General features: G+C 37.8%; 3 protein-coding genes and 1 pseudogene across 5 annotated transcripts; 2 read left to right on the plus strand and 2 right to left on the minus strand.

The window, feature by feature from the left end:
* On the plus strand, positions 1-6,620 carry LOC111328219 (uncharacterized). 2 transcript variants are annotated; one of them, XM_022932610.2, is made up of 9 exons: positions 1-131; positions 732-841; positions 1,346-1,426; positions 2,123-2,262; positions 2,692-3,217; positions 3,669-3,699; positions 4,704-4,760; positions 5,885-5,959; positions 6,304-6,620. In XM_022932610.2, the coding sequence occupies exons 1-9, from the start codon at positions 6-8 to the stop codon at positions 6,358-6,360; spliced, it is 1,203 nt and encodes a 400-aa protein (XP_022788345.2). In that variant the 5' UTR covers positions 1-5; the 3' UTR covers positions 6,361-6,620. The 2 variants fall into 2 exon arrangements, 1 of the variants encoding a protein (XP_022788345.2); XR_015993642.1 differs by lacking the exons at positions 5,885-5,959; positions 6,304-6,620 and having other exon boundaries at positions 3,669-3,858.
* On the minus strand, positions 6,423-11,254 carry LOC148719086 (uncharacterized). 2 transcript variants are annotated; one of them, XR_015993643.1, is made up of 2 exons: positions 7,531-11,254; positions 6,423-6,960 (listed from the first exon to the last, which is right to left on the minus strand). XR_015993643.1 is itself a non-coding variant. In XM_088740166.1 (2 exons), exons 1-2 carry the CDS (start codon positions 10,896-10,898, stop codon positions 6,912-6,914), a joined length of 594 nt encoding a protein of 197 aa, XP_088596292.1. In that variant the 5' UTR covers positions 10,899-11,254; the 3' UTR covers positions 6,423-6,911. The 2 variants fall into 2 exon arrangements, 1 of the variants encoding a protein (XP_088596292.1); XM_088740166.1 differs by having other exon boundaries at positions 10,354-11,254.
* Positions 11,255-16,573: 5,319 nt separating this feature from the next.
* On the plus strand, positions 16,574-19,524 carry LOC148719087 (uncharacterized; annotated as a pseudogene).
* A 728-nt stretch (positions 19,525-20,252) lies between these two features.
* On the minus strand, positions 20,253-24,751 carry LOC148719088 (uncharacterized). The gene has a single exon (XM_088740164.1). It carries the CDS (start codon positions 24,230-24,232, stop codon positions 22,556-22,558), a length of 1,677 nt encoding a protein of 558 aa, XP_088596290.1. The 5' UTR covers positions 24,233-24,751; the 3' UTR covers positions 20,253-22,555.
* Between the last annotated feature and the right edge of the window lie 978 nt (positions 24,752-25,729).

The following is a 25,729-nucleotide window of genomic DNA, read 5'->3' on the forward strand; positions in this document are numbered from 1 at the left end:
TTGTGATGCTATCTAGCAAAATGGCGGATGACTCGAACAGAGTGTCCATGGTGAAGAAACATCACGAGCAGGCAAATTTAAATTATAATCGGCCAAAGTATCGAGAAGCTCGTTGGGAAAGAGCAGTCAAGGTATCTGATTGTGATTGTGTTTTAGTCTCTGACTTAGATGAAAGTTTTCATGATGATTAACTTGGACAAAAAAAAAAGCCTTACTGGCCTCGAAAATGGCTGCATCCTCGGTGAGGGAACCGACTGCGCTGTTCACAAAGACAGCAAAGAAATTAACACATTAAATCCTAGGAAAACAGCATTTTCAAAACGAGAAATTCCTTCCCAGGTCTTACAAAATTTCGATCGTCACCAGTTTAAGGACTTTGAGAGGCAAACTTAATATTTCCAGATCAGAAAGCTAGAAGTGGAATGTAAATGTCATTACCATTTCAAGGAGCATCTGAGTGTGATTTACCGTGAATAATTATCATTAGGATTGCTTTGTTTTTCTCGTTTATTTTTTAACCAGTGAATCTCGGTGTTGTGACAGTGGTTTATTGAATATGAAAAAGAAGAACCGTGGAACTATAGAACTGTAGGAGCAGTACCTTAATAAAATGGCTGCATATGAACATGTTTACTGTGCAAACTAGATGTGGATTGACTATAACTGAATGAATTTGGATCACTTTTGTTGAAGATCATGTCATTCTTACCTGGACTTGTTACATTTTCAAGGTTTACACCATAAATCTGGAGTCAAAGTATGTCCTGATCCAGGGGATTCCTGCTGTGGGTGCATCGAAGGAGCTCTTGGAACTCTTTGCCCTTTATGGTGCTATTAATGAGTAAGCCTAGCTGATGTTTGGGTAGACAGTTCAGTCTTAAACACTGAGTTCATAATGTAAACCGGCCTTCTTCAAGAGTTTCCAAGGCAAAATGTTTTGAGTGATAAATTTGTCAAAATATCTGCTCTTTTGTGAAATGGAGGTATTTTCTAGGTGTCTGTTTGATCTATTTTTAAAAAGTAGGTAAAAACATAAAATTGATGTAATATAAATATGTGTATTAACTGTTCTTGACATGATTTATCTAAATATAAGGCTGTGCTCTAAGGAAACTTGAAACTGTGAAATCCAGGGTGCCCATTGTATACTTTTTATGAAAAAACCAAGATTCCTGAGTTGCCCAAGAGCAAAAGTAAGGCACCAGGGGTCACCTGACACTGCTAGAGAACAGCCCTGAAATAAATCACTGAGTTTGAAATGGTTGCATCCATTTGTCATCTTACCACTTAATAAATTTCTTCAAAAACTTGAAGTTTGACAGTGTTTCTTGCTGAATATTTTAAGGTATCGCATCTTAGATGACTACCCATCAGAACCTTTCACTGAAGTTTACTGGATCAAGTTTCAAAGAATCAATTCAGCAAGGTACCGAAAAATATACACTACCTTTAAAATTCTTTTTAATGGTTCATTCCTTGTGGAAAACAACCCAATTAAATGTTACGTTCAGTGCTTTACATTTATAAAACAGTAATTAAGAGTAATTTTAGTCTGGACCCTGCATATTTTTTAACTTCTCTAGGTTGTTATTATTTCCAAAATAAGCTGCTTTTTATGGGCTTAGGATTATTTCCGATTATTGTTTTACTCACAAGGACCCTTTAGATGATCAGCACACAAAGCAAAAGAAATTCATAATCCAAATACTCGGCAAACAAAGTTCAAGTTAAACAATTTGTTTCATAGGGAGCATTTAACAAATGCAGACCAAATGTAAGAACCACTGGGAAAGATTACAACTTTTGGGATCAGTCATTCTGTGGTTATTTTTATTTGTCTTACTTGACAATGCATGTGGAACACTTCACAAAATTTCAATAAAAGTTTTGTTTCAGGTAATAGCTGAACATCATTTTTCATCAGAATCTAACAGCTTCTGAAAGCTAAAAGTTTAGGGACTCAGCCTATGTCTGGGATCAGCTTGTAGGCAAATAAAAAAACAGTAATTTACTAATCAAGTTCCAAAACTATTCCAAAAATTTTATCAATGATGATATCAGAATACTAGTAATTTCTCCTAATTTATTTTCCACAATTATCATAATTGTTTTCCCCTCTTAGAAATGCAAAAAAGAAGTTGGACAACAGGTCATTTTTTGGAGGCATTTTGCATGTGTGTTATGCACCAGAGTTTGAAACAGTTGATGATACAAGGGAAAAGCTCCAAGAAAGAAGAAAAATCATGGCCAAAAAGACAAGAGGTGAATATGATTTAAAGAAATAATGGGAGTACATTGATTTGTTAAGAAGAACTTTTAATATAGGTGCTCTAATTTTATATCAGAAATAGGTTTTTGTCACTCTGTTTGAACAGTCAGTGTTAACCCTTTACAAGGTAACATCAGTATGCACATTCTCTTTACTCTTTTCTATACATTACCTTTGTTACTGACAAGGAGAAGTTATTGACAGATTTTTTCCTAAAAGTATGTAACTTTCTCTACCTTTGTTTACAATAACCAGACCAGTACTCCAGATGATCACCCACTGATGAATTAAGATAGGAAATTTTGAAAAAATCCCTCAAACAACAAGATGGCTTGTCTACTACCGGTATTTTTTTCCTGTCCTCTCTTTATTGTGCAGTACATGTGTTTGTAGGTACTTATGCAAATTGTTTATCTTTACAGAATTGTTTGGTGCACAAGAGAAAACATACAAAACAAAAGTTGCACCCATTGCTGATTCCTCAATCAAGAGTTCCCAAGAGGATTCCAGGGAAGCAATCTTGGTTTCATCCTCAGCAGAAACTACTGCTTCTAGTACAAACTCCTCTGATCCAGTGAGAGGCTTATCACATGGAATAAATTACTCAATGTACACAATGCCAAGTTCCACATTCAATTATCCAACCCTTCCACCACCCCCTCAGCATGTTCATCCATACCAATATCCCCCTCCTCCACCCCCATGGGAGTTACCCCGAGTACCATCAGCACATGCAACACTTCCAGCCTACTTACAAAGTTTTACCCCTCCTCCCCCTCCCCCAATCCCACCACCTCCACCCCCACCTACTTCTCCTCCTAAATTCCATTCTGTAGAATCACCCACTTCTCAAGAGGCAAGTGCAAACAAAAGTGAGGTTCCAAGACAAGAAAAGGGCTTTCCTGTTTATATGTCAAAAGTTATGATTGGACCACAACGTGAAGAGGGGTGAGTTTATATTCACTATTAGATATGCTTTAATTATCGTGCACATACCATCTCTTTCCTGTGAAGACTTCAATCGGGAAATGAAAAGAATAACACTAATACTCCCAATTTTTAGGTTACTTATGCCGTTTTTCTATCCACACAAACCTTAAACAGCCATAGATAGAATGGCTGTAGTCCCTTTTACTTTAAATTCTTACAGTTATTGTCAAGTTTTACCAAAAACCCAAATACATTAAATTTTCTCAAGACCTCTGATGGAAGTAGTCTAAAACCTTTAAAAAGAGTCCATGGAAATCACATCATGAGAGTATCTGAGCTCAAGCTCAGACAAGCAGATGTTTCAAAACAGAACTATCAAATGATCGAGGCTGAGGCTGGGATTCTTGTGGCTTTTATTTGTATTTGATGACATTATAATTAATCACAGGTGTCTTCAATTGCATTTCAGGTCTTATTCGATCTCAACCATGTCTTCCCTGGTGAATATTGTACTAATTACACTATTTGATGAATAAATATCTTGATTAGTTAATTAATTTTCAGGACACAAACTCCACAAAGATCAATGATAAGAATGTAATTGTGTTCTATGGAAAAAGAGAATCAGTTATGAGAAAACTGTATGGCAAACATCAATGGTAAATTGTTTGAGGTTCTTGGTTTCCTTGTATTTTCCAATATTAATTTCTCAGACCAGTTAGAATCAAATCATAGTGTTCATGCTGAGAAAACTGGGTGGTGATTTTATGGTAGTCCATATTTCAGTGGCTACATATTTGAGTGTGTCTGGGTACAATTTGAAATGTTTAAATTTTCAGCAGAATTGGAATTTTTTTAAAAAGTAATTGGTATCTACGTGTAAATACACTTCTCACCTCACATGCAGGAAAACTAAATTTAAACTTCTTTTCATACTTAAGACAATTAGCAAACTTATTATTGCATGATTAATTGATCCATGATGGATTTTACCCACATGTTAGGGTTAATACTTTACCTTGCCCAGTGGTGTGGCATTTAACATTTTCAATCCCAAGATGTTATTTAGTAATTCTCCTTACACTTTGCCATACAGTTCTCATGATGTTGGTTTGGAGAATTTGGTATTGGATCAAGTAATAATCCCCTGATTGAAAGAATTGGAGAAATTCTGTCTTGGTCACTCATGGGAGAGTAATTCAAAATCTTGATATCACAATCAATACCCTCTAAATCAATCAGTGAATGAGCGAGGGAAGTTTTTCCTACAGTTGTGTCCAAGAAAATGTTTCTTCAAATATTCCTTTCAGTAATTACCTCTTATGTGTCGATACATTGTCAGATTTAAAGATAATGAGAATTAAATCCTTTCAATCAGGTGTGATATCTTTGTAAAAGTGCATAACCCCAAATTCTCCCAACTGATAAGTAGCTGGTTACTAGAAATGTAAAGCATCTACGAGGGAGAATTTGCTTATTACATCTCTCTTGCTCTGTTTTCTAGACTGGTGATGACTCACTTGACAAAACGGCCTACACTATTAGGAATAAATTTCAAAAGGTATAATTCATGCGTACAAAGATTGTTGATGATCTTTGATATCTAATCTATCATATAATAGTAATATGATATAATACAGGGTTCCCGCACTCCTTGAAAGTCGTTGAATTTAATTTTTTGTTTTCAAGGACTTGAAAACCTTTGAATTTGGACTCGGTTCCTTGAAAATTTCAGAAAAGTCCTCGAAATAAGTGCAGATGAATCAAAGTCGAAGTTTTCTTTTGTTTTCGGTGTTGATAGTGTAAGTTTCTAGCACAAATTGTGAAAACAAGTTTTCCTTTCAAATCCCGTGTCCCATTATGAAGTTTGACACATGATTTTTAGATTTTTTTTGTACCTGATTGGTGCAGTGAAAATAACCGGTGATCACTCTAATGTGAATGCTTGAAGTCGTGCTCATTGGACCTTTTCGCCAGTCCTGTATGTAAAGATTTTTATTTCTATTAGACCTATTTAATGGAAAAAAGGTCCTTGAAAATGACCGAAAAATCCTTGAAAGTCCTTGAATTGGGTTCCTGGAAAAGTGCAAGAACCTTGATAATAAGGCATTATGGTAGAGAGCACTCTCATTGGCTGATAAGCATATTTAGATGAGATAACTATGTAAATGTGATTGTGACAGTACAATTTCTGTGTTTCCCAGAAAAAAATTCTAAAAGGCAATAGATTTTTTTCTGTGTTTTCACATTGTCATCTGAATGCTTGGGGCTAGGGAGGATTCTCAAAAGTTGTGCAAGCCCTTTACTGTGCTTCTGTTTGCACACATAATGTAGCTCCATTTTCTGCCTTTAAAAGCACACACAACCCACAATTCCTCTATTCACTCTGACGAAGGGCTAACGCTCTAAATGTCAGCTTTTGTAATCGTTATGGTGGCCAATTTACCATTTCAACTTTGTTGATATATCCAAGTTTTTCTGTTTGTATAGTTTTCTTAAATCTTCCCAACCCCTCTCTAGACAAAGCAAGTCTTCTATTGCTTGAGTGTAATATGATTCACAGTGTTGTAACTTGAAGTTGTAATGATTAATTTGCAGTGATATAAGCAGTCATATGGGTGTAAACTGTTTAGCTTGCATATCACCCAACATAGTCATACCAAGCTGTTGTCTCTCTCTTTGCAGCTATCAGGAGCATGTCAGAGTACCAATAATATTTCATCTTTATCAGAACAAAATGTGCAGCTTCATATTATTCAGGTAACAAGAACAGTGAAGCTCAACTTTGTCTTCTAAAGTGATTACTTGTTACAATTTTGTCACTGTCAGTAATGAGAATTAACAACAAAAGGATACCATTGTTGGAATCTATCAACAAATTCTCTGGACTAGCGAGGAAAGAAATTTATAGACATCCGTCAAGAGACTTTGGTTTTAGATCTCAGAAAGGTGTCAGTAAATCAGAATAGAGCAGTTCTCTTTAAGCCTTGTGATCGCAAGTCAAATCTCCCTGTCGGTTGATTATTTCTCACCCCAAAGTGTTAAAATTATAGTAAGAATAATTACTGATTAAAACATGTAATGCATGTGTTTTCCATCCACAGAATCCTAATGAATCTACTCCATCATCTGTTTCAAAAAAGAAAAGGAAAAGAATTTGAAATGCTCAGAATGAATACTTTGAATCCATTTTAAGTTACTTATCAAGACAACAGTCATCAAACCCACTGCAAACATACCAGTAATTATTATATACCATGAAAAAAATACAAAATGAAATGAACAAGGAGAAAGGCACATGTCATATGAAGAAAGATGGATATTAAATCAGTGACAACAGTGCATATCATTGTTTTTCTGTGCTTGACTTACAATTCCAGCTTTTGACACTTCTTTTCACACAATAAAAATTTAATCTCTGTATAGTCCCATTATTTTAATATATTTTGTCAGCAGTCTGTCTTGTAGTTCTTTGGATTCAAGCTCTGAGAATTATGTTCAACCAACCAACATCCCGCAACTGACACTTTTTGGCTCATTACTTTTTTTTTGGAATGTTTTCTTTTCAATGGAACATCAGACATGCTGCTCACTAAACCTGCTGCTCAGTCTTATTGGGGCTGGTGAACAACCATTTCTTTAATTGAATGGTAGGGGGAGTGGTCAGGAGAAATTTCTGTTGCACTATCCCCATCACTTTGCTTTGCTGTGATCATTGCTCACTCCCTTGATACAAATTTGTCCTCCCAAACCTTCCACTCCTACAAGAGTCAAAAGATGGCGGTGTAATTTTCACCAAGAAATTACCAGGCACTTACCAAAATAACACTTGTTCTGCAGGTTGACTACCCATATCAATGGTAAACTGAAAATAAGGTGCATTCTGTACATTCTTGGGGCATTTTTACCCAAACCAATTTAGATGCTGGGTCTCATTTCTTGTTCTGCAGAATAGTGCAGTTGCTTAGAAAAGTCAACATTAGTTTTTTTTCCAAGTTGATAACCAGTCAACCATAAAACTGCAGAGGATAAGGTGAAGAGCAAATTATGAATTGAAAGTCAAGATCAGTTTTCAATTTGGAGACACTTTCATTCCCAACATCGGTCTTTACCAAAGACAAAATTACATATTAATATTGATCACAAAGTAATTATTTAAATCAGGAAGAAATAAAAGAAACAGCATTTGATAACCAACAACATTGAACAATCTTTATCAAGTACTTGGTTTTGCTTCTGTACAATGAAAACTGAAAAAGCAACTGAACCTCACTGTTCGATTGTAATCAAATGTTATCATAGTCAGTGGAAAATATTTATTTTTATCTTACTTCAATAGCTAGCTTCTACAGATACAAAAGCACATTGGCATAAGTTTGAACTTTATAATACAGAATGATACAACTCAAAAATGGTTTTGCAACCAAGATAAACTACCTGTCATTCCAAAAATGTTTCAGGTTTTCAAAATGAAAACTTCCAGTAACCTCTTGGGAATCCATGGTAAGACTACAGTGTGAGTTGATCTCACTTTTATTTTTAGTTTGACTTAAAAATAGAACTATTGGCAAAAGTGATTAATCATCTCTGGGGCATGTCTTAAATAACTGTTTCAGATTTATTAAGGGTAGTGCAGTATATAATTACACTGCTAAAAAAAAAAAATTATGACAGTGAGGCATATCCAACTGGTTTGCCTCTGGCCTGTGGAGATCTTTAAACCCCATGTTTATTTGTTATGTTTATTTACAATTTGTTTGTATTGGCCCTGAAAACCCCCATCAAGGGAGTGGTCAATTAAGCCTGTATAATCAAGTGAACCCATGCCTCTGGGAGTGTTCCTAGTTGATTGCTCTGTCAACTAAGTCATAAAGTTGGACACCAAGAGCAGGACAAGAAACATTCCATCAGTTGCAATCACAACCTGTTCAAAACATGATTAATTTCATTTGCTGCTAACACATTCCTGTGCAAGAAGCGAAAATCCCACTGAAAATTTCCTAGCTTATCACACACAAATTCATAGCTCATCAGTTTGACTGGCCAACAAAATATATAGAGGCACAGGTTTGTACTCTGTAAAATCCTGACTTTTTTTAGGCTTCTTCAACTGTGAGGATGACTCCCTTATTGGTAGTTATGGAGGATTGCTACAGATAAGGAGTTTCTGGAAATTTGTAGAAGGTTGATTAGTTGAGCTAACTGAATTACTGGGGCAATCTCATGCAATGCTCTGGAAATTTCTACTAAGTGTTGCAAAGGTCCACAAAATATGGAAAACAGTTATTTTGTAACCTTCAAGAACACTCTAAATTACCTAATAAATGTACATAAATTATCATTCACCTATCAGAGTTAATTGTTATTGACTGTAAAGACTGCTAAGTGATAAAAGAAGCTAATTGAGAAGGCCATTGTAGTCTTCTATGGATGCTTTCCCACATTAATTCATACACACATAAATGTATTTCACTCACTCCCTGAAAAAGTCTTTTTAGTAGCAATATTGAAATATCAAATGCAAATTCTAAATAACAAAAAACTTTATTACATCCATTCTGAAATCACTGGTGGTCTCTGTAATCTAAATGGCTCTAATTGGTGTGATTTATTCACGAATCACACCATTTTTTGCTCTACATCGCATCATTTTAGGCTTGACTGAGTCTTTCTGTTTTGCATACAAAATAAGATGTAAAAGCATTTCCGGTTCCACTTATTATTTAAAAACTGGCTCATTACTACATCAGTAAAATACTTGAATTGACCAAGTCCTGTATTTGGGCGATTTCAAAATGGATGTAATAAAGTGGTAATTGAACTTTGTGTCGTGCAATTTTGGTCTGAAATCATACTTGTGATTTCAAATCGAACTCGCACTGCGCGCTCGTTCGATTTTGAAATCACGCATATGATTTTAGCCCAAATTGCACTCCACTCAGTTCAATTACCATTGTTAATCGATTATAAATCATTATTCTAAATTGGTCAAACTGTATGAAACAAAAGTTGTTATAATTATATGTTAAATTGAAAGTAGTTCAAATACTACTTTTGCTTCAGAAAAGTTTGTCTAGGAGTTTATCAACAGTTTCAGAAGAGATTTTGAGATCACAGTGCTAACTGTGATTTTTGTATCACTGGTAACGGGAGGTTTAGCCAGTAATGAGCTGTTGTTTTTATTTAACATTACAGATGTACCTTGAGCATCACCATAAAGAATGTTGAAGTGTTCAAATTGAAGCAATTTATCATGATATGAATGCATAAAGGGCTCTAATTGGCTTCAATGCACAGGACATTGATCAAGTACTTTTTCAACATCTATGTAATTCTTTCAATCGCAAGGATATAACGGGCCATTCCATTTAAAATCCGCACCCCCCAATTGAAGACTTTCCTGTAACACCCCTCCAGAAAAGAAATTTTTTAACCCCCTTCAGAATTTTATGTAGGTATCAAGCAAAGCAATTGAAACCCCTTCAGAAACTACTCGTGAGAATTTCTGTCAAGGGTACTTTATGGCCACCCCTCTCAGAAATATGGTTCAACCCGCCTAAGAAAAAATATAGCATTAACCCCCCTCTCCCTAAGAAACCCCAGTCCTTCAATGAGGGGGGGGGGGGGGGTTGCAGATATTAAATGGAATGGCCCAACCTAATGGTCATTAGTGTTCTAATTCACTTTTGTAGATTCAGTCTTACCATACCATCACCATCAAGAAAACAATAATAATAATAAGAAAAGAAATTATTTCAACTACTTTTATAAAACCAATCAATGAACCTACAAAAGGAGATGGTATATCGTGACTCCATGAACGTTTAGCAAACACTGAGTGGGGGAGGGGTCTGTTAATGATTTAGAGTGCGGTAGAAACAGGACTGTTTTTCTCCACATAACTCTTCTCAAACATCACGTGTAAACTAATCTTGACGCTGATTGTAGCCAGAGTTAATAGAGGGAACAACCATTTCTTTGATTGAATGGTAGGGGGTGGTCACAAGAAATTTCTGTTGCACTATTTCCCTCTATTAACTCTGTTGTAGCTAAGCAGCGAATAAGAGCCAAGAATTGTGATACTTGCCCTAAAAGTCCCTACACATTCCCAACAACAGGAAAACATCAAAAAGAGCAGTTTAAAAAACTAATACCTGATGACTTTTTTTAGTTCGTACAATAGCAGCAATGCGTCCCTCAGTATAGTCTCTGTAATCCTATTTAACCATTGGATCCCATCAACTTGGATTTCTACACTACGCACAAACTCGCCATCTTTGCTGTATATCTCAACCTGCAGGAGATCTTTCCCTTCTCTAGCACGAGCGATGACGACATGTTCACCTGTTCGGTAAAATGTAATGCTCGTGTAGTTACAGTCATTTCTTTGCAGTTTACATTTGTTAAGATGGTCACCGTGTTCACTGAACATGTGAACACAGGAATTACCATCGTCCATTACCATAACACGGCCATCAGTAGCGACAGTGACTGCCCACGCATCCTTCAATATTCCTTTGCCAAAACTGCGACCAAACTTTCCATTCGTGTCATACTCCTCCACCTCCTCCCTTAGTACTGTCAGTACTTCTCCCGTGTCCTTCCCTGACAGTCTTGTGTACCAGCCCTCTCCCCTCAGACGAAACGTATGATAAAGGTCACCGGTTTTAGTAAGTTTATAAATCCACAAAGAGCTCATAGTCCCAGGCTTCTTCAGTTTGGTCAGCAAAAAGATGTTGTCGTTCGTGTCTGTGGCTACATCATTAATATATAAATTTGTATCTACATCATGGTTAGGCAGACTGATTATATTTCACAAACTTTCCGCTGCTGTCAGACACCTTCACACAACCATCCTCGTATTCCCCGACAATGAATTCTCTGCTGGAGTTTGTAGCGACACCCATCGGTTTCTTCAGCTTGTGCTCCTTTTCGCCCTCCTGACCAAATGACCATGGTTGAACACGACAGCGCTCCATACTTTTTTTAAGTAGTACTTTAGTTACTCTTGCGTCATACGATGGACAGATTTTGTTTTCTCCAGTATCAATTGGAGGCCAGGAAAATTTTCCCTAAATCCATGTTGATGGTGGATGAGGATATTATGCGAGGACAGATGTTTCGCCATGTGACTGAAAATAATGTGTTCCATTATCTTGCAACAGATTGAAGTTAACGAAATGGGGCGGTAGCTGGCAGGTTCTGATTTATTACCCTTCTTAAAAACTGCTGTCACCAAGGCATTTGACCAATCAGATGGAATTTCATTGCATTCATGTGACTACTGAAAAATAAATGCTAGCCAGTGAGATATTGATTCAGAAAGTTCCTATAGTACTTTTGCTGGAATTTCATCCGGTCCACATGCCTTCCTGGGATTCAGTTGAGATAATTGCTTACGAACACCATCTGCTGAGAGATGTAAGTTTGGAATGGAAGAGAATGGCGATGTTCCAATATTAGGTGTCGGCAGCTGCGCTTGGGTGTAAACAGAATAAAAGTAAGCATGCATTGAGAGATTCAGCTTTGTCTTTGTCTGATACAGATATTGATGAACTATCATTTTTTAGGGGTCACAGGGATACCAATATTCTCTGACTTGCTATTCCTCACATAGGACCAGAACTCTCTGGGGTTTTCAGATAAACTGTTGCCAATAACATCATTTAGATAATTGTTGTGGGATATTCTTTGATGAGCTAAGAAACCAAATTCCGTTGACGCTTAAGGGCTTCCCAATTAATGCTGTTTGTTTTTAGAGCGAATAGCTCTTTTGTGCATTCAGTCTTTCTTGCGCATTTCCCTTTTAATGTTGGTATTTACCCAAGGCAGTTTGTATCTTGGGCGTGATGATTTCTAACATTCCAACGAAAGATCATTTGCAATGTGTTTGTCTCTCTTGACTTTGTGTGATGCTTTTTTTTTGCGAGTTATTAACAAGTAACAAGATGATTTCTTGTGTAATTTGGTGAAAATAACCACTTGCTAATTTTTACAAATAGCAGTAATCTTGCTTTATGGGCTTGTGCAATTCTGTTCTCTTTGAAAAACTTACTTGAGTTTATTAACACCAAATTGCACTCAAAATCAAACCTATACATTGTAATTAATTCAATCGTAGAGAATCCGATAGTGAAATCAGAAGTTTCAGGCGTCAAACCCCTAGCTTGTGGGGACTAACATTGTATCCCAGTTTTGGCCTGGTGACAAAACAAATGACAAGTTTTTATTTACTTGTCACAAATGGCCTTAATTTCGGCCAAGTTGCCTACACATTTTATGTTCTCAGTGGCAGAGCATCATTCTACGGTGGCCCATAAGGCTCAACGCAAACAAAAAATATACTGCAGCAAATAAAAAAAATCAAAACGCAAAGCAAAAAAGGACCGCAGCAAATAAAAAACTGCTACGCAAACAAAAAATACTGCAGCAAATAAAATATGCAACGCAAACAAAAAAAATTGGAACGCAACGCCAAGGAAGACAGGGTAACAGTTCTTAGTTTCCCACAAAAACAGCATGAACTGGAACTCGTTTTTGGTTATGGACGAAAGCGATCTGCGTAGGATTAAAGAAGATTACTTTCATCAAGGGTATGAAAATAATGTTATTATCGAATTTTTAAAGGAGCAGCATGGTACTGTCATAAGTTCGCTGCAAAACATGGTTTCAGAAAGGCGAACAAGCAAAGGATGGAACGAGTGTTGAGTCATTTAGTCGCCGAGCTAAGTCGAGAGCGCGAATGGACAGAAGTCCGAACCGCTTTGGGGTCTCATCCTTGTTAAAATCCTCGACAATTGCAAGGAGTAGCCCTGTCGCTGTCTTGTCTTGTTGATATATAGGAACAAGCAATTAAAACTATACGATGCTCTGGGTAGATTTAGCAAACCGGAACAACTAGTGGTACCTTTCGTTACACAAAACTACTGCATCACCTTTAAGTGTTCACTCAATTTTGGTGACATTTTGATTGGTTAAGGTGTCCTCTTCATGGAAGTTAAAGGCGGGCTTTCGGACCCAGAAAATGTTTCCTTTTCCCTTGAATAAAGGTGGCAAAAATTTGTGAATTACGTTGAATGAAGGTGTAACTATAACTGAACTGTACAACCGCTTGGCCGTGGAAGGTTTGCGTACAAGATTAGGTTTCTCCTATACAAAAGTTTAGTTTCGATAGACTAACAAATACAAACGTTTTATTAACATTTCTCCGGGATCAAACTTGCTTTCCCTGAATGAAAGTGTTCCCAAATCAATGGAATTCTTTCCACGGCAGAATGGTAAATGAAAATGCAAATGTTTCTGAAGAATGAAAACCAACTCTCTTGAGCCCTTTAAAAATATCTGTATATTTAGCGTTCACCCAATTTTGCTTGAGGAGAGTGGAACGTTCTTTTATTCAACACAGAGGTATCCATCTACTAACTTTACATAAATTGAACATTTTTTCTAAAACAGAACTTGTGCCCCCCACCCCTCCCTTTCCGCTTTCGGATAGGCGTCCCAAAGAAGAATTCCCAAAGGTATTGCAGTTTGAACATTTTGAGCTCTTTCGTGAATAGCTTTTATTCAGCATGCATTAGAATTTATTAAAAAAACATATTTCACCTTGTCTTGACAGCTAAGTCGTTCTTACTAAGAACGGATCTTCTTACTGTAGTCTTCCCGATCAAGGACCGGTAGAAGGATTCAATTGCAAGGCAACACTTGTCGGTAATTTTGTCCGTTCTGTTACTTAGTTAAAAAAATACCCCTATTCACCATTCAAATACGTATTCGTTTTTTCATTGTTTGTCCTAAAGCTGTTCATATCATTTATAACACTACCTAACATGGTCTACAAAATCTCTCTCTTACTTTTAATCTTAAAAAAATAATTGCCTAGCTTCATCATGAAATAACATGAATCAAGTCTTTTCAGAGAGGTTATACACATGTAAAAAAAAACTGCCAGAAACAAAATAAAAACAAATCACAGTTTCACGGGTACTCTTTCTTTCTACCTATTTCCTGATAAATATCGTCGTTCATTTACAAATACCGCATGTTGAAGTCAGCGTATCTTTTACACAATGAGCGACACTCGGGAAGGGGGGAGGGAAAGCAAACCAGTCAAACGTCAGCGCATGTGCGAACGCTGTCATGGCAAGGCGCAACTCTTGGCGCATGTTTTCGGGCCGCTATAACCAGGTTGCCCCTAAAGAGCTAACCAAACACACTCGCCAGTAAGTCGAGGTGTTTTACATGTGTATAACCTTTCTTTTTAAATGCTGAAAACAAACAAAATGGCACATAAACAGAAGCAGTTCTTATCAAAAGCTTACGAAAGTAACACATTTGGTATGTACTTGGTGTGATCCTTAATGTATGTTAATGTCTGCGAATGACCATGTATTCCCACATCTTCTTAATTATGTATTGATGCATGTATGAAGGATTTCACCAAGTGCCTACCCACATTTTACGCCGTGCTGCTGGCCAATTGAACGTACGCGCTCATGAAATTCCAGATAAGTAATCAGTGATTTGAGGCTAGTGTTTAAAATATCTTTTAAACATAAAAATTGACGATCGTTTAATTCCAGAAATTTACTGCAGTCAATCTTGAAAAAACAGTTAACTTTCTATTGAATGGAATATCAAAACACCATTTCCATACCTTGATGAAATCCATGAAGGTGAACCCAAGCGCAAAATAAACTTAATATAATAAATCACGAAGCCATCATCATTATCACTTTGTCAGGCCCTTTCCATTCGCATTCTTATTAAACTTCAAAACGAACTCTCCTTTCTCCTAAATAGGAAAAAAAGAATTCTGCTGTTGCACATTTGAATTCTTTCCTCTCATCCACAACAAATTGCATACGACAGGGTAATGGGCTCCTGCTTACGAGGAGTCGTCATATATGACGTACCTACTACACAACGTCATCCGTCCAAAGTGAGAGATGGGGGGGTGAGATCCCTTCTTCAAGGGGGGGGGGGCGTTTGAGTTAAGTAGGTACACCATAAAAATCATCCCATGGAGACTGTTGATAGGTCGGTAGCCCATATTATATTGGAGATTGTTTTTACCGGATAAATGGTCGGAAAGCCAAATTGCAGACGATGGGCAACCCGGATTGATGAAGTCTCCTTTACAGCCGTTATTTGGTATCGTCACGCAAAGTGCACTCTTCCCCACCAACAGGTACTCGGCCGGAAATTATAATGCCCGATAAAATACATATATCATAATTTCACATAGGGATAACCTCTTAACTTCCTTTTCTGGAAGCATATTTTCCATTTCCTCTTAGTGTATACATAGTCTGCTTCTGGAATAAATAAAGTATGTATGTATGTAAGTATGTATAATAAAATTTTTTTTCGTGTCGTACCGCTGAGTATTTTTACAAGTTGTGCCGTATTTTCATGCTTAACAACCTCCCGCGTGTATCCATCACTCGATGGGTGCACGCTGCACGCTGCACGCGTGTGGTGTAATCTATCGGCAACATACTTCTCCTGAACAATTTCAAACGTATTTCGATATGACAATAGAAAGACTAAGCTCTACTAATAAACCGATATATGTCATGGGCGACTTCAACATTGATCTCCTCAAATCTGAAACCTGTGATTTTTCTCATAACTTTCTGCTGTCCCTGCAAAGTTACTCTTTTTTTCCAGTAATTGACAAGCCGACAAGAGTCCTTAATAATTCTGCCACACTCATTGACAATATTCTTGTTAACAGAATTGGCTTTAAACTCTCCAGCGGCAACATTGTCTCAAATATAAGTGATCACTACTCTTAATTTTGCATCATCCATTCTCCATCTTTAAACTCGCTATCAGGGGACTAAAATCCGTGACTATTCCTGTTTAAAAAGGATTTGAAGCGCGCATATCGTCAAATTCCCGTTGATACAAAGGACTAAATATTTCTCGGTTACCAATGCATGGAACGAATTTCTATATTTTGATCTGGTTCTTCCCTTCGGCTTGCGTTCAGCCACCCTCGCATGCCAACGTACTACCAATGCGATTGCTCACATTTTCTATTCCGCTTATCAACACCAGTGTGTGAATTACATCGATGACTTTGGTGGCATTGAGGCCTCTCACGCCGACGCTCTTGTCGCCTTTCAGGATCTGGAAAACCTTTCCAACAGCTTGGGCCTAGAATCTTCCTCGGTTAGCATTGTCCTCCTTCAACTCGGATGGTTTTCCTTGGCCTCATTTACGACACTGTTAATATGACTCTGGAAGTTCCTGAAGACAAGTTGTTGCGCGCCACCGAACTTATTCGTCCTTGGCTTAGTTCCCCGCGAGCCACAAAATCTGATTTACAGTCACTCACTGACAAACTTTCCTACATCTGCGCCTGTATCAGCCCCGGAAAAATCTTCATGCGGCGAATGCTTTACGAACTCCGTCGGCTCCCCCACAAATCTTCCCACTTCACCCCCAGTTCCGCTCTCCTCGCCGAACTGCGCTGGTGGAACGAGTTTCTTCCTGTTTAAAATGGCGTCTCTCTACTAGGTTCCTTTCCGTGGATCGATACGACTGTTCGTTTCTACACCGAAGCCTGCATTTCCGGCATTGGCAGCTTTTTCGATGGCCGTTTTTTCCACTCCTCTTATCCACCTTTCATCGACACAGCTTTGCTGCCTATCGCTTCTCTCGAAATGCTGGCTGTCATCATCAAGCTCAAACTGTGGTCCGAAGAACTGCGCGGCCAGCGGCTTTTGGTCCGTACCGACAATTGAAACACTGAACTTGCAATCAACACCGGACGCTCACGCGTCCCTTTTGTTCAATCGTGTTTGCGCGAACTTTGGTGTTACGCTTCCCGTTTTAATTTTGAGCTTCGCGCCCTTCATATGCCGGGTCACCAGAACACCATCGCTGATTCTCTGAGTCGCTGGGACAGTGATCCCAAATGTCATCGCACTTTTTATGAGGCAGCTCACCTTCATTACAACACCTTAACAGAATATGTCTGCTCTTTTGATCTGTTTCGTTTTGACTGCCAGTGGTAATCACCTCTTCTTTCTTTCGTATTTCAGGTTACCACCTATGCGATTTGCAACATCATGTTCGTCAAATTCAAGACTTTGCCCTCTCAGCAGCCACCAAGCGGAACTATCACTCCGTCTGGAACACCTACCTTAAGTTCCGTGATTTCTACAATCTTCAACCCTTCCCCGCTTCCCCACCTACAATCGCCGCTTTCATCACTCTAGTCAGCTTCTCTGTCAAATTCCACCACACCATCAACAATTATCTCAGCGCCCTGCGGCGTCTTCACGTTTTCTTCCACTTGAACGCTTCGGCCTTCGACGATATTCATATCAAACTGACACAGAAAGGTCTAGAGAGGTCCATGATTCACATTCCCCACCGCAAAGCACCTCTCACGCCGTCTATTTTGCAATTCCATGCCCATCTTAATCTGTGCAATCATGGTGCAATTCTGCCCATTTAGCTTTGTGGTCCGCCCTTCTGGTTGGTTTATTCACATTTTTTCGCACCGCCAATCTCGTTCCTCAGACGTTCGACAGTTTCTCTCCACAACACGCATTATCTAGAGGCAGCGTCAACTTCACCGTTTCCGGCGCCTTTCTCACAGTCACCGGGACCAAAACTCGGCAAGCAGGTGATACGGCCCTTGTTGTTCCCGTTCCGCACATTCCCGGATCGCCTCTCTGCCCCACAACCGCCCTACAATTATTACTCAGGATGGTCGCCGCCCCAGACGCATGTCCTCTCTTCACTTTCGCTTCCACCTGAAACCAACTCACCTGTATTGCGGCGAAGTCTCTTAATGATGGTATTAAGAATTTAGTATCCCTTATCTCTCTGGATCCACTGGAATTTTCTGGACACAGCCTTCGTCGAGGCGGCGCTACATTCGCCTTTAAGTGCGGTATCCCAGCCGAGCTCATTAAGCTTCAAGGAGACTGGCGATCGGACGCTTACATGTTTATTTATCATTGCCTTTAGCAGACAGACTCCTTCTCACGCAGATTCTAGCTGGGCACGTTCAAACCTTGTAATTGTAGTTTATTCTTATTGTTCATTTTGTTACCTGTCTTCCTTGCCATTCCCCTCTCGCGCCCTCCTTTTTTTTTATTTTGCCTCCCCTGTGAATCTGTTTGGGCCTCTTTCTTTCTGTTTGGGGTCTCCTCGGGCCCCGGGAGGCCTCTCATTTTTTTTATTAAAGATGCCCAAACAGATTCTCTGTCTTGCTTGTTTGTGTGTTTTGAGAGGGGTGTGGCAGGGGATAATTGTTAATATTCCAAGGGAATAACTTAATTAGCCCCAGGACTCCACGCCATTACCGGCTTGTCATTGACTGACGCGTCAGTGTAATATGATCATTTTGTTTCGGTCGTTCGGTCGTTCGAGTTGTTTTGTTCACCCTCCCCCCCCCCCCCGGGTCTCCTCGGGCCCCAGAGGCCTCTCGTTTTTTAGTCAACCAGAAAACTGCAGAGGATAATGTGAAGAGCAAATTATGAATTGAAAGTAAAAATCAGTGTTCAATTTGGAGACACTTTCATTCCCACCATCATTCTTCACCAAAGTCAAAATTACATATCTGATCAGTCAATCATGGAGCAAATTATTTAAATCAGGAAGAAACAAAACAATCAGCATTTGATAATCACCCACATTTAACAATCTTTATTTCAAGTGCTTAGCTTTGCTTCTACACGTCTGATAATTGAAAAAGTAACTAAACCTAAGTGGTTGATTGCAATCAAATGTTATCAGAGTCAATGGAAAATATTTATTTTTATTTAACTTGAATAGCTAGCTTCTAAAGATACAAAAGTGCATTGGCATAAGCTTGAAATTTATAATATAAGAACAATACAACTTAAAATAGGTGTTGCAACCAACTGAATAATGAGAAAAACTACCTGTAGTTCCAAAAATGTTTAGGATTTTCAATATGAAAACTTTGCTATAACCTTTTAAGAATCCATGGTAGGCTACAGAGTGAGTTGATCTCATGCTTTTTTAATTTGACTTAAAATAGAACTAAGGCAAAAGCAATTAATCATACACTTATGCGACATTTCTTAAAACAATTATTTCAGATTTATTAAGGGTATTATTAGAAAATTCATTACTTGACGAGGGAATTCCGCATTAGAGGAAGCAATGAGTGTGATATATCAGTTTTCAAGTGAAATTTAACCTGGAATTCATAAGTAATAATACAAGTTGACCAGCAAATGACACAAGTGATGTTTGCATGTAATATTTGTCCTGACATTCCAACGAAGATAATTTGCAACGGGTTTGTCACTCTTGACTTTGTGTGACGCTTTTTTTTGAGGGTTACTAACAAGTAACAACATGATTTCTTGTGTAATTTGGTGAAAATAAGCACTTGCTAATTTTTGCAAATAGCACTAATCTTGCTTTATGGGCTTGTGCAATTCTGTTGTCTTTGAAAAACTTATTTGTACTTATTAACACCAAATTGCACTCAAAATCAAACCTATACATTGTAATTAATTCAATTGCAGAGAATCTGATAGTGAAATCAGAAGTTTCAAGGGTCAAACCCCTGGTTTGTGGGGACTATTAAAGATTATATCCCAGTTTGGCTTGGTGACAAAAAAAATGACAAGTTGTTATATACTTGTCACAAATGACCTTAATTTCGGCCATGTTGCCAACACATTTTATGTTCTCAGTGGTAGAGCATTATTCTGAGGGTGAAATCAGAAGTTCCAGGGGTTAAACCCCTAGCTTGTGGGGACTGAGATTATTTCCCTGCTTTGGCCTTGTGACAAAACAAATAAGTTTTTATTTAGGAAGGCAGGCGCAGTTGTTTAGAAAAGTCAACTTTAGTTGTTTTTCTTTTCCAAGTTGATTACCAGTCAACTGCAGAGGATAAGGTGAAGAGCAAATTATGAATGGAAAGTCAAGATCAGTTTTCAACTTGGAGACACTTTCATTTCCAACATCATTCTTCACCAAAGACAAAATTACATATCAATATTGATCACAAAGTAATTATTTAAATCAGGAAGAAATAAAACAATCAGCATTTGATAATCATCAACATTGAACAATCTTTATTTAAGTACTTGGTTTTGCTTCTGTACAATGATAACTGAAAAAGCAACTAAACCTCACTGGTTGATTGTAACTAAATGTTATCATAGTCAATGGAAAATATTTATTTTTATCCTACTTGAATAGCTAGCTTCTACAGATACAAAAGCACATTGGTATAAGTTTGAAATTTATAATATAGAGCAATACAACTCAAAAATGGTTTTGCAACCAATAATAAGAGAAACTAACTGTTAATAAATTCCAAAAATGTTTGAGGTTTTCAATATGATAACTTCCCTGTAACCTTTGGGAACCCATGGAAAGACTACAGAGTGAGTTGATCTCACTTATTTATCAATTTGACTTAAAAATAGAACTAAGGCAAAAGTGATTAATCATCTATGGGATATGTCTTACACAATTGTTTCCGATTTATTAAGGGTAGTACAGTATATAAAATTACACTATGCTAAATATAAAAAATTATGACCTAGCGAGGCATATTCAACTGGTTTGCCTCTGGTCAGTGGAGATCTTTAAACCCCATGTTTAGTTGTTATGTTTATTTACAATTTGTTTGTATTGGCCCTGAAAACCCCCATCAAGGGAGTGGTCAATTAAACCTGTAATCAAGTGAACCCGTGCCTCTGGGAGTGTTCCTAGTTGATTGTTCTATCAACTGAGTCACAAAGTTGAACACCAAGAGCAGGACAAGAAGCATTCCATCAATTGCGATCACAACCTGTTCAAAACATGATTAATTTCATTTGCTGCCAACACATTCCCTGTGTAAGAAGTAAAGATCCCACTGAAAATTTCCTAGCTTATCACATGCGAATTCATAGCTCATCTGTTTGAGTGGCCAACAAATATATAGAGGCACAGGTTTGTACTCTGTAAAATCCTGACTTTTTTAGGCTTCTTCAACTGTGAGGATGGCCTCCTTACTGATGTAATTATGGAGTGTTGCTACAGATAAGGAGTTTTTGGAAATTTCTAGAAGGCTAATTAGTTGTGCTAACTGGATACCAGGGCAATTTCATGCAATGCTCTGGAAATTTCTACTATGTGTTGCAAAGGCCCATAAAATATAGAAAATTTTGTAACCTTCAAGAACACTGTAAAATGCTTAATAAATGTACATAAATCGCCATTCACCCATAAGAGTTAATTGTCATTGACTGCAAGACTGCTAAGTATTTAAAGAAGTTAAAGAATGCCATTGTGGTATAATCTAGGGATGCTTTCCTACATTCATTCCTACACACGCACATGAATGCATCCCTGAAAAGGTCTTTTTAGTAGCAATATTGAAAAATCAAATGCAAATTCTGAAGAATAAAGTACTTAATCAATTATGAATTGTTATTTTAATTGGCTAAAATGTATGAAACAAAAGTTGTTATATTTCTTAAAGTTGAATTGAAAGTAGTTCAAATACTATTTTTGTTTCAGAAAAGTTTGTCTAAAAGTTTATCAACAGTTTCAGAGGAGATTTTGAGATAAAAGTGTTTACTGTGATTTTTGTATTAGTGCAGTGACTGGAGTTTTAGCCAGTAATAGGCACAGTTGTTGTTTTTATTTAACCTTACAGTTGTATCTTAAACAAAACTATGAAGAAGGTTGAAATGTTTATGAAGAAATTTATCATTTCGAGATAAAAGTATAAAATGCTCTATATATATATATATAGCTTCCATGCAGAGGACATTGATCAAGTACTTTTTCAATATCTATGTAATTCCTCCAATCACAAGAATATATAAACTTTGGTTATTTATAGTGTTCTGCTTCACTTTTGTGGATTCAATTTTACCATACCATCATTTTCAAGAAAACAATATAATCACAAAAGAAAGCATTTAAAATACTTTTCTAGAACAAATCAATGAACCTACAAGCAGCAACAAAATTGTTGACACATTGATCTTTTCAACTCCATATTGCTTCAGTTTTATCTCTTTTGCCCTTGTTAAGTTTACCTATTCACATTCGTCTCTTCCCCTCCCCCCACCCCCCCCCCCAAACAAAAGAGATGGTGTATCGTGATTCCATGAACTTTTAGCAAACATTGAATGGGGGAGGGGGTCTGTAGATGATTTAGAGTGTGGTGGAAACAGGACTGTTTTTCTCCACATAACTCTTAATTCTCAAACATCATGTGTAAACTAATCTTGACGCTGATTGTAGCTATGAGAATAAGCAGCGAATAAGAGCCATGATGGAGAATTGTGATGCTTACCCTAAAAGTCCCTACACATTCCCAATAACAGAAAACATCAAAACAGCAGTTTAAAAAACTAATACTCCCTTATGACTTAAAAAAGTACGTGCAACAACAGCAATGCGTCCCTCAGTAGTCACTGTAAGCCCTGTTAAGTTACTGATCCCATCGATTTGCATTTCTACACTACGCACAAATTCACCATCTTCGCTGTATATCTCAACCTGAAGGAGTTTTTTCTCTTCTCTAACACCAGCGATGACAATATGTTCACCTTTTCGGTGCAATGCAATGTTCGAGTAGAAACAGTCATTTCTTTGCAGTTTAAATTTGTTAAGATGGTCACCGTGTTCACTGAATATGTGAACACAGGAATCACCTCTGTCCATTACCATAACACGGCCATCAGTAGCGACAGTAACATCCCACGCATACTTCAATATTCCTTTGCCAAAAATGCGAACAAACTCTCCATTAGTGTCATACTCCTCCACCTCATTCTCCTTCTCCTCCCTTGAACGTACTGTCAGCACTTTTCCCGCGTCACTCACTGACAGTCTTCTGTACTCGCCCCTGTCATGTCTCCTCAGACGAAACCTGTGTTGCGAGTCACCGGTTTTCGTAAGTTTATAAATCCAACAAACTCCCTCAGCGTATAACAAGCACCACGGACTGGTCAGCACAAAGATGTTGTCGTTCATGTCTGTGGCTAAGTCTTTAATATATAACTTTGTATTTACATCATCCTTAGGGAGACTGAAATGTTTAACAAACTTGCCGCTGCTGTCAAACACCTTCAAACAATCATAAAAGTATTCCCCGACAATGAATTCTCCGCCGGAGTTTGTAGCGATGCCCATCGGATAGTCCACCGTGTGCTCCTCTTCGCCCTTCTGACCAAATAACAATGGTGGAACACAATAGTGCTCCATGCCATGTTTAAGCAGTACTTTAGTTATTCTTGGGTCGTACAATGGATTGATTTTGTTTTCTCCAGTATCAATAGGAGGAGGCCAGGTCAAAAAGTGTGCGTCTTCACCAATCGTTCGTGTGACATCGTAGATGACACGATTCACGTGACAGACACTGAAGATAATTTGCCTTCTTTCCTCTTGACTGAAAAAGCCTCTTACTGCCTGGATGCCTTTCTTAAGCTGAACATCAAAGCTATTTTGCACTGCAGGTAGACAGTTTAATTCCTTTACACACACTCTGCATGGTGTTACTGCATCAGCAGGGTTGTCTACTGTCTCAAATATGGTCGCCATAACTCGATACTTCATGGCCATAATGCGGTCAGATATTTTCAGGCCTTCGTTTTTGAAGGCCCTCGTTGCTTCTTTTCGAGCATCTTTAAATCTCTCCTTTGCAGTGGAAAGCTTTCTCGTAGCTGATTCATCCAGGCCAGTAAGCTCCAACCTTCTAATTCCTTTAATAAGAGAAAATGCTTCATCACAGGCCGCCTCTGCTGTTGACGCACCACAGTCGTTTCTCGACTTTGCTATCTTAAACACTTCAAACAAGAACGCCATTCCTTCCTCGAAAAAGCTGATACTTGTTTCTAAATCTTTCCTTGATAAAGCGTCCAACTTTGACTTGATGTCGTCGATTTCACGGACGATCAAGGAGTGGAATTTCTGGTCTGTTACATCGCCATCTTTGAGTTTTTCCGCGAGCTCATCTCTGCCTTTTTTTACGAGTAAGCCAATAGTTGCTTTAAACACAGCAGTTACAATCGAAGACATAACTTGAATCCCTATTTCTTAGGTGACGCTACTTTACACAGTGCAACAGAGTTTGAACAAAATAAAGATGCAGTTTTCCAAGATTCCGCTTATCAATTTGGATCAAAGTTCCAGTTCAGTAGTTTCAGTGCTTTGTAAAAGCTCAAGACAACAGGCGATCTAATAATTTTAACCAACCGTATCGTCATCAAGGGAAAAAATAATAACGATCCCAGTGGTAAGAATTTCAAAAATTTGTAGTTAAAGTTTGTCTTAAAGAGCAACGAGGTTGGAAGTCGTTTCAACTCCTTCATTACTGGTTCTTTACAGCGGCGTATTAGACCTGGAGAATGATAACTGAAGAAACTGACCGGAATGCAGTTATCAGTGAAAGAAAAAACACTCCAGGAACCAAATGAGCTGAAGCAAACTCAATATTCATTGTCATCTTACTTCGCCTCAGGCTCAAAACACTTTTTATGTATTCGGCTCCAATTGCTGAAACGAGACATAAGTAACAGCGAAAAAAGTTCTCAAACCAATGTGAGTCTCAGACGGTTTACTTTTTATGGCATATTGATTAATTAGTTTCGACTGGAATAATATCAGCATCTTTCGTGTTTAATAAACCCGATTTCAAAACATTTCCATTGCTGACTCAATATAAGAAGACTGTTGACCCTTAAGAAATCACGTCAATGATAATTAGTGTTTTTGTCGACGGAAACAGATGAATTTTTTTTACAGCTGAGGTCAGTTGACATTTCTAGATTTCAGTCGAAAACTATGGCCTTCCTTTCCGCAACTAGGTTACGATAAAACGACATCTTTTCCGAATTATGTGTCCGTAAATGTTCCAGAATATCTTTCAAGATCTTGATTCATCTCCATAAAATATAAACATCAAAGTTTGCTTAAGGGTAATGACGCAGTTCAGAAATAGCTCGTCATCTTTTCACTCCGCTTTTTGTTGTGTCTCTGAAGGAAGCCGCTAGATTGTTTGTTTGTCATCCCACAACGTAATGAGTGTAGTCTTACTATTTAAATAGAAGTGCTATTTTTTTCTTCACGAGCAGCAAGCTGACTTAAATTGACCCTTTCTTGTCCTGAGGTTTAACCGCTAACCATTAATACCATTTCGGCAGGAACACTCCGAGGAATTGGAAAGTTCAGTTTCTTTTTGAACATCAAGATCAAAATCTTATAACTTAACTCTATATTCTGCTTTATGGCTGGAAAAGATTCTTTTTTTCTAGTCGGTTATCTACTCAAGATCGTCGAGATCGTAATTTTTTTCTCTTTCGGGAAAGTGAAATTAAATGCTGTCACATTCAATTACCAAACTTTCTTCAAGTGTATCATTCTTGGTGGGGAGTGTAACGTTATTTCCTATTAATAAATAAAGGCTGATAGTTCTAAAGAAACTGTTTGGGGCTGCGTCGGTGGGGGTAACGAAATAATTTGAATATATCAACAAAGTTGAAATGGTAAATTGGCCACCGTTACGATTATAAAAGC

This window comes from Stylophora pistillata, chromosome 12 (assembly GCF_964205215.1).
Source record: "Stylophora pistillata chromosome 12, jaStyPist1.2, whole genome shotgun sequence".
Lineage (NCBI taxonomy): Eukaryota > Metazoa > Cnidaria > Anthozoa > Scleractinia > Pocilloporidae > Stylophora > Stylophora pistillata.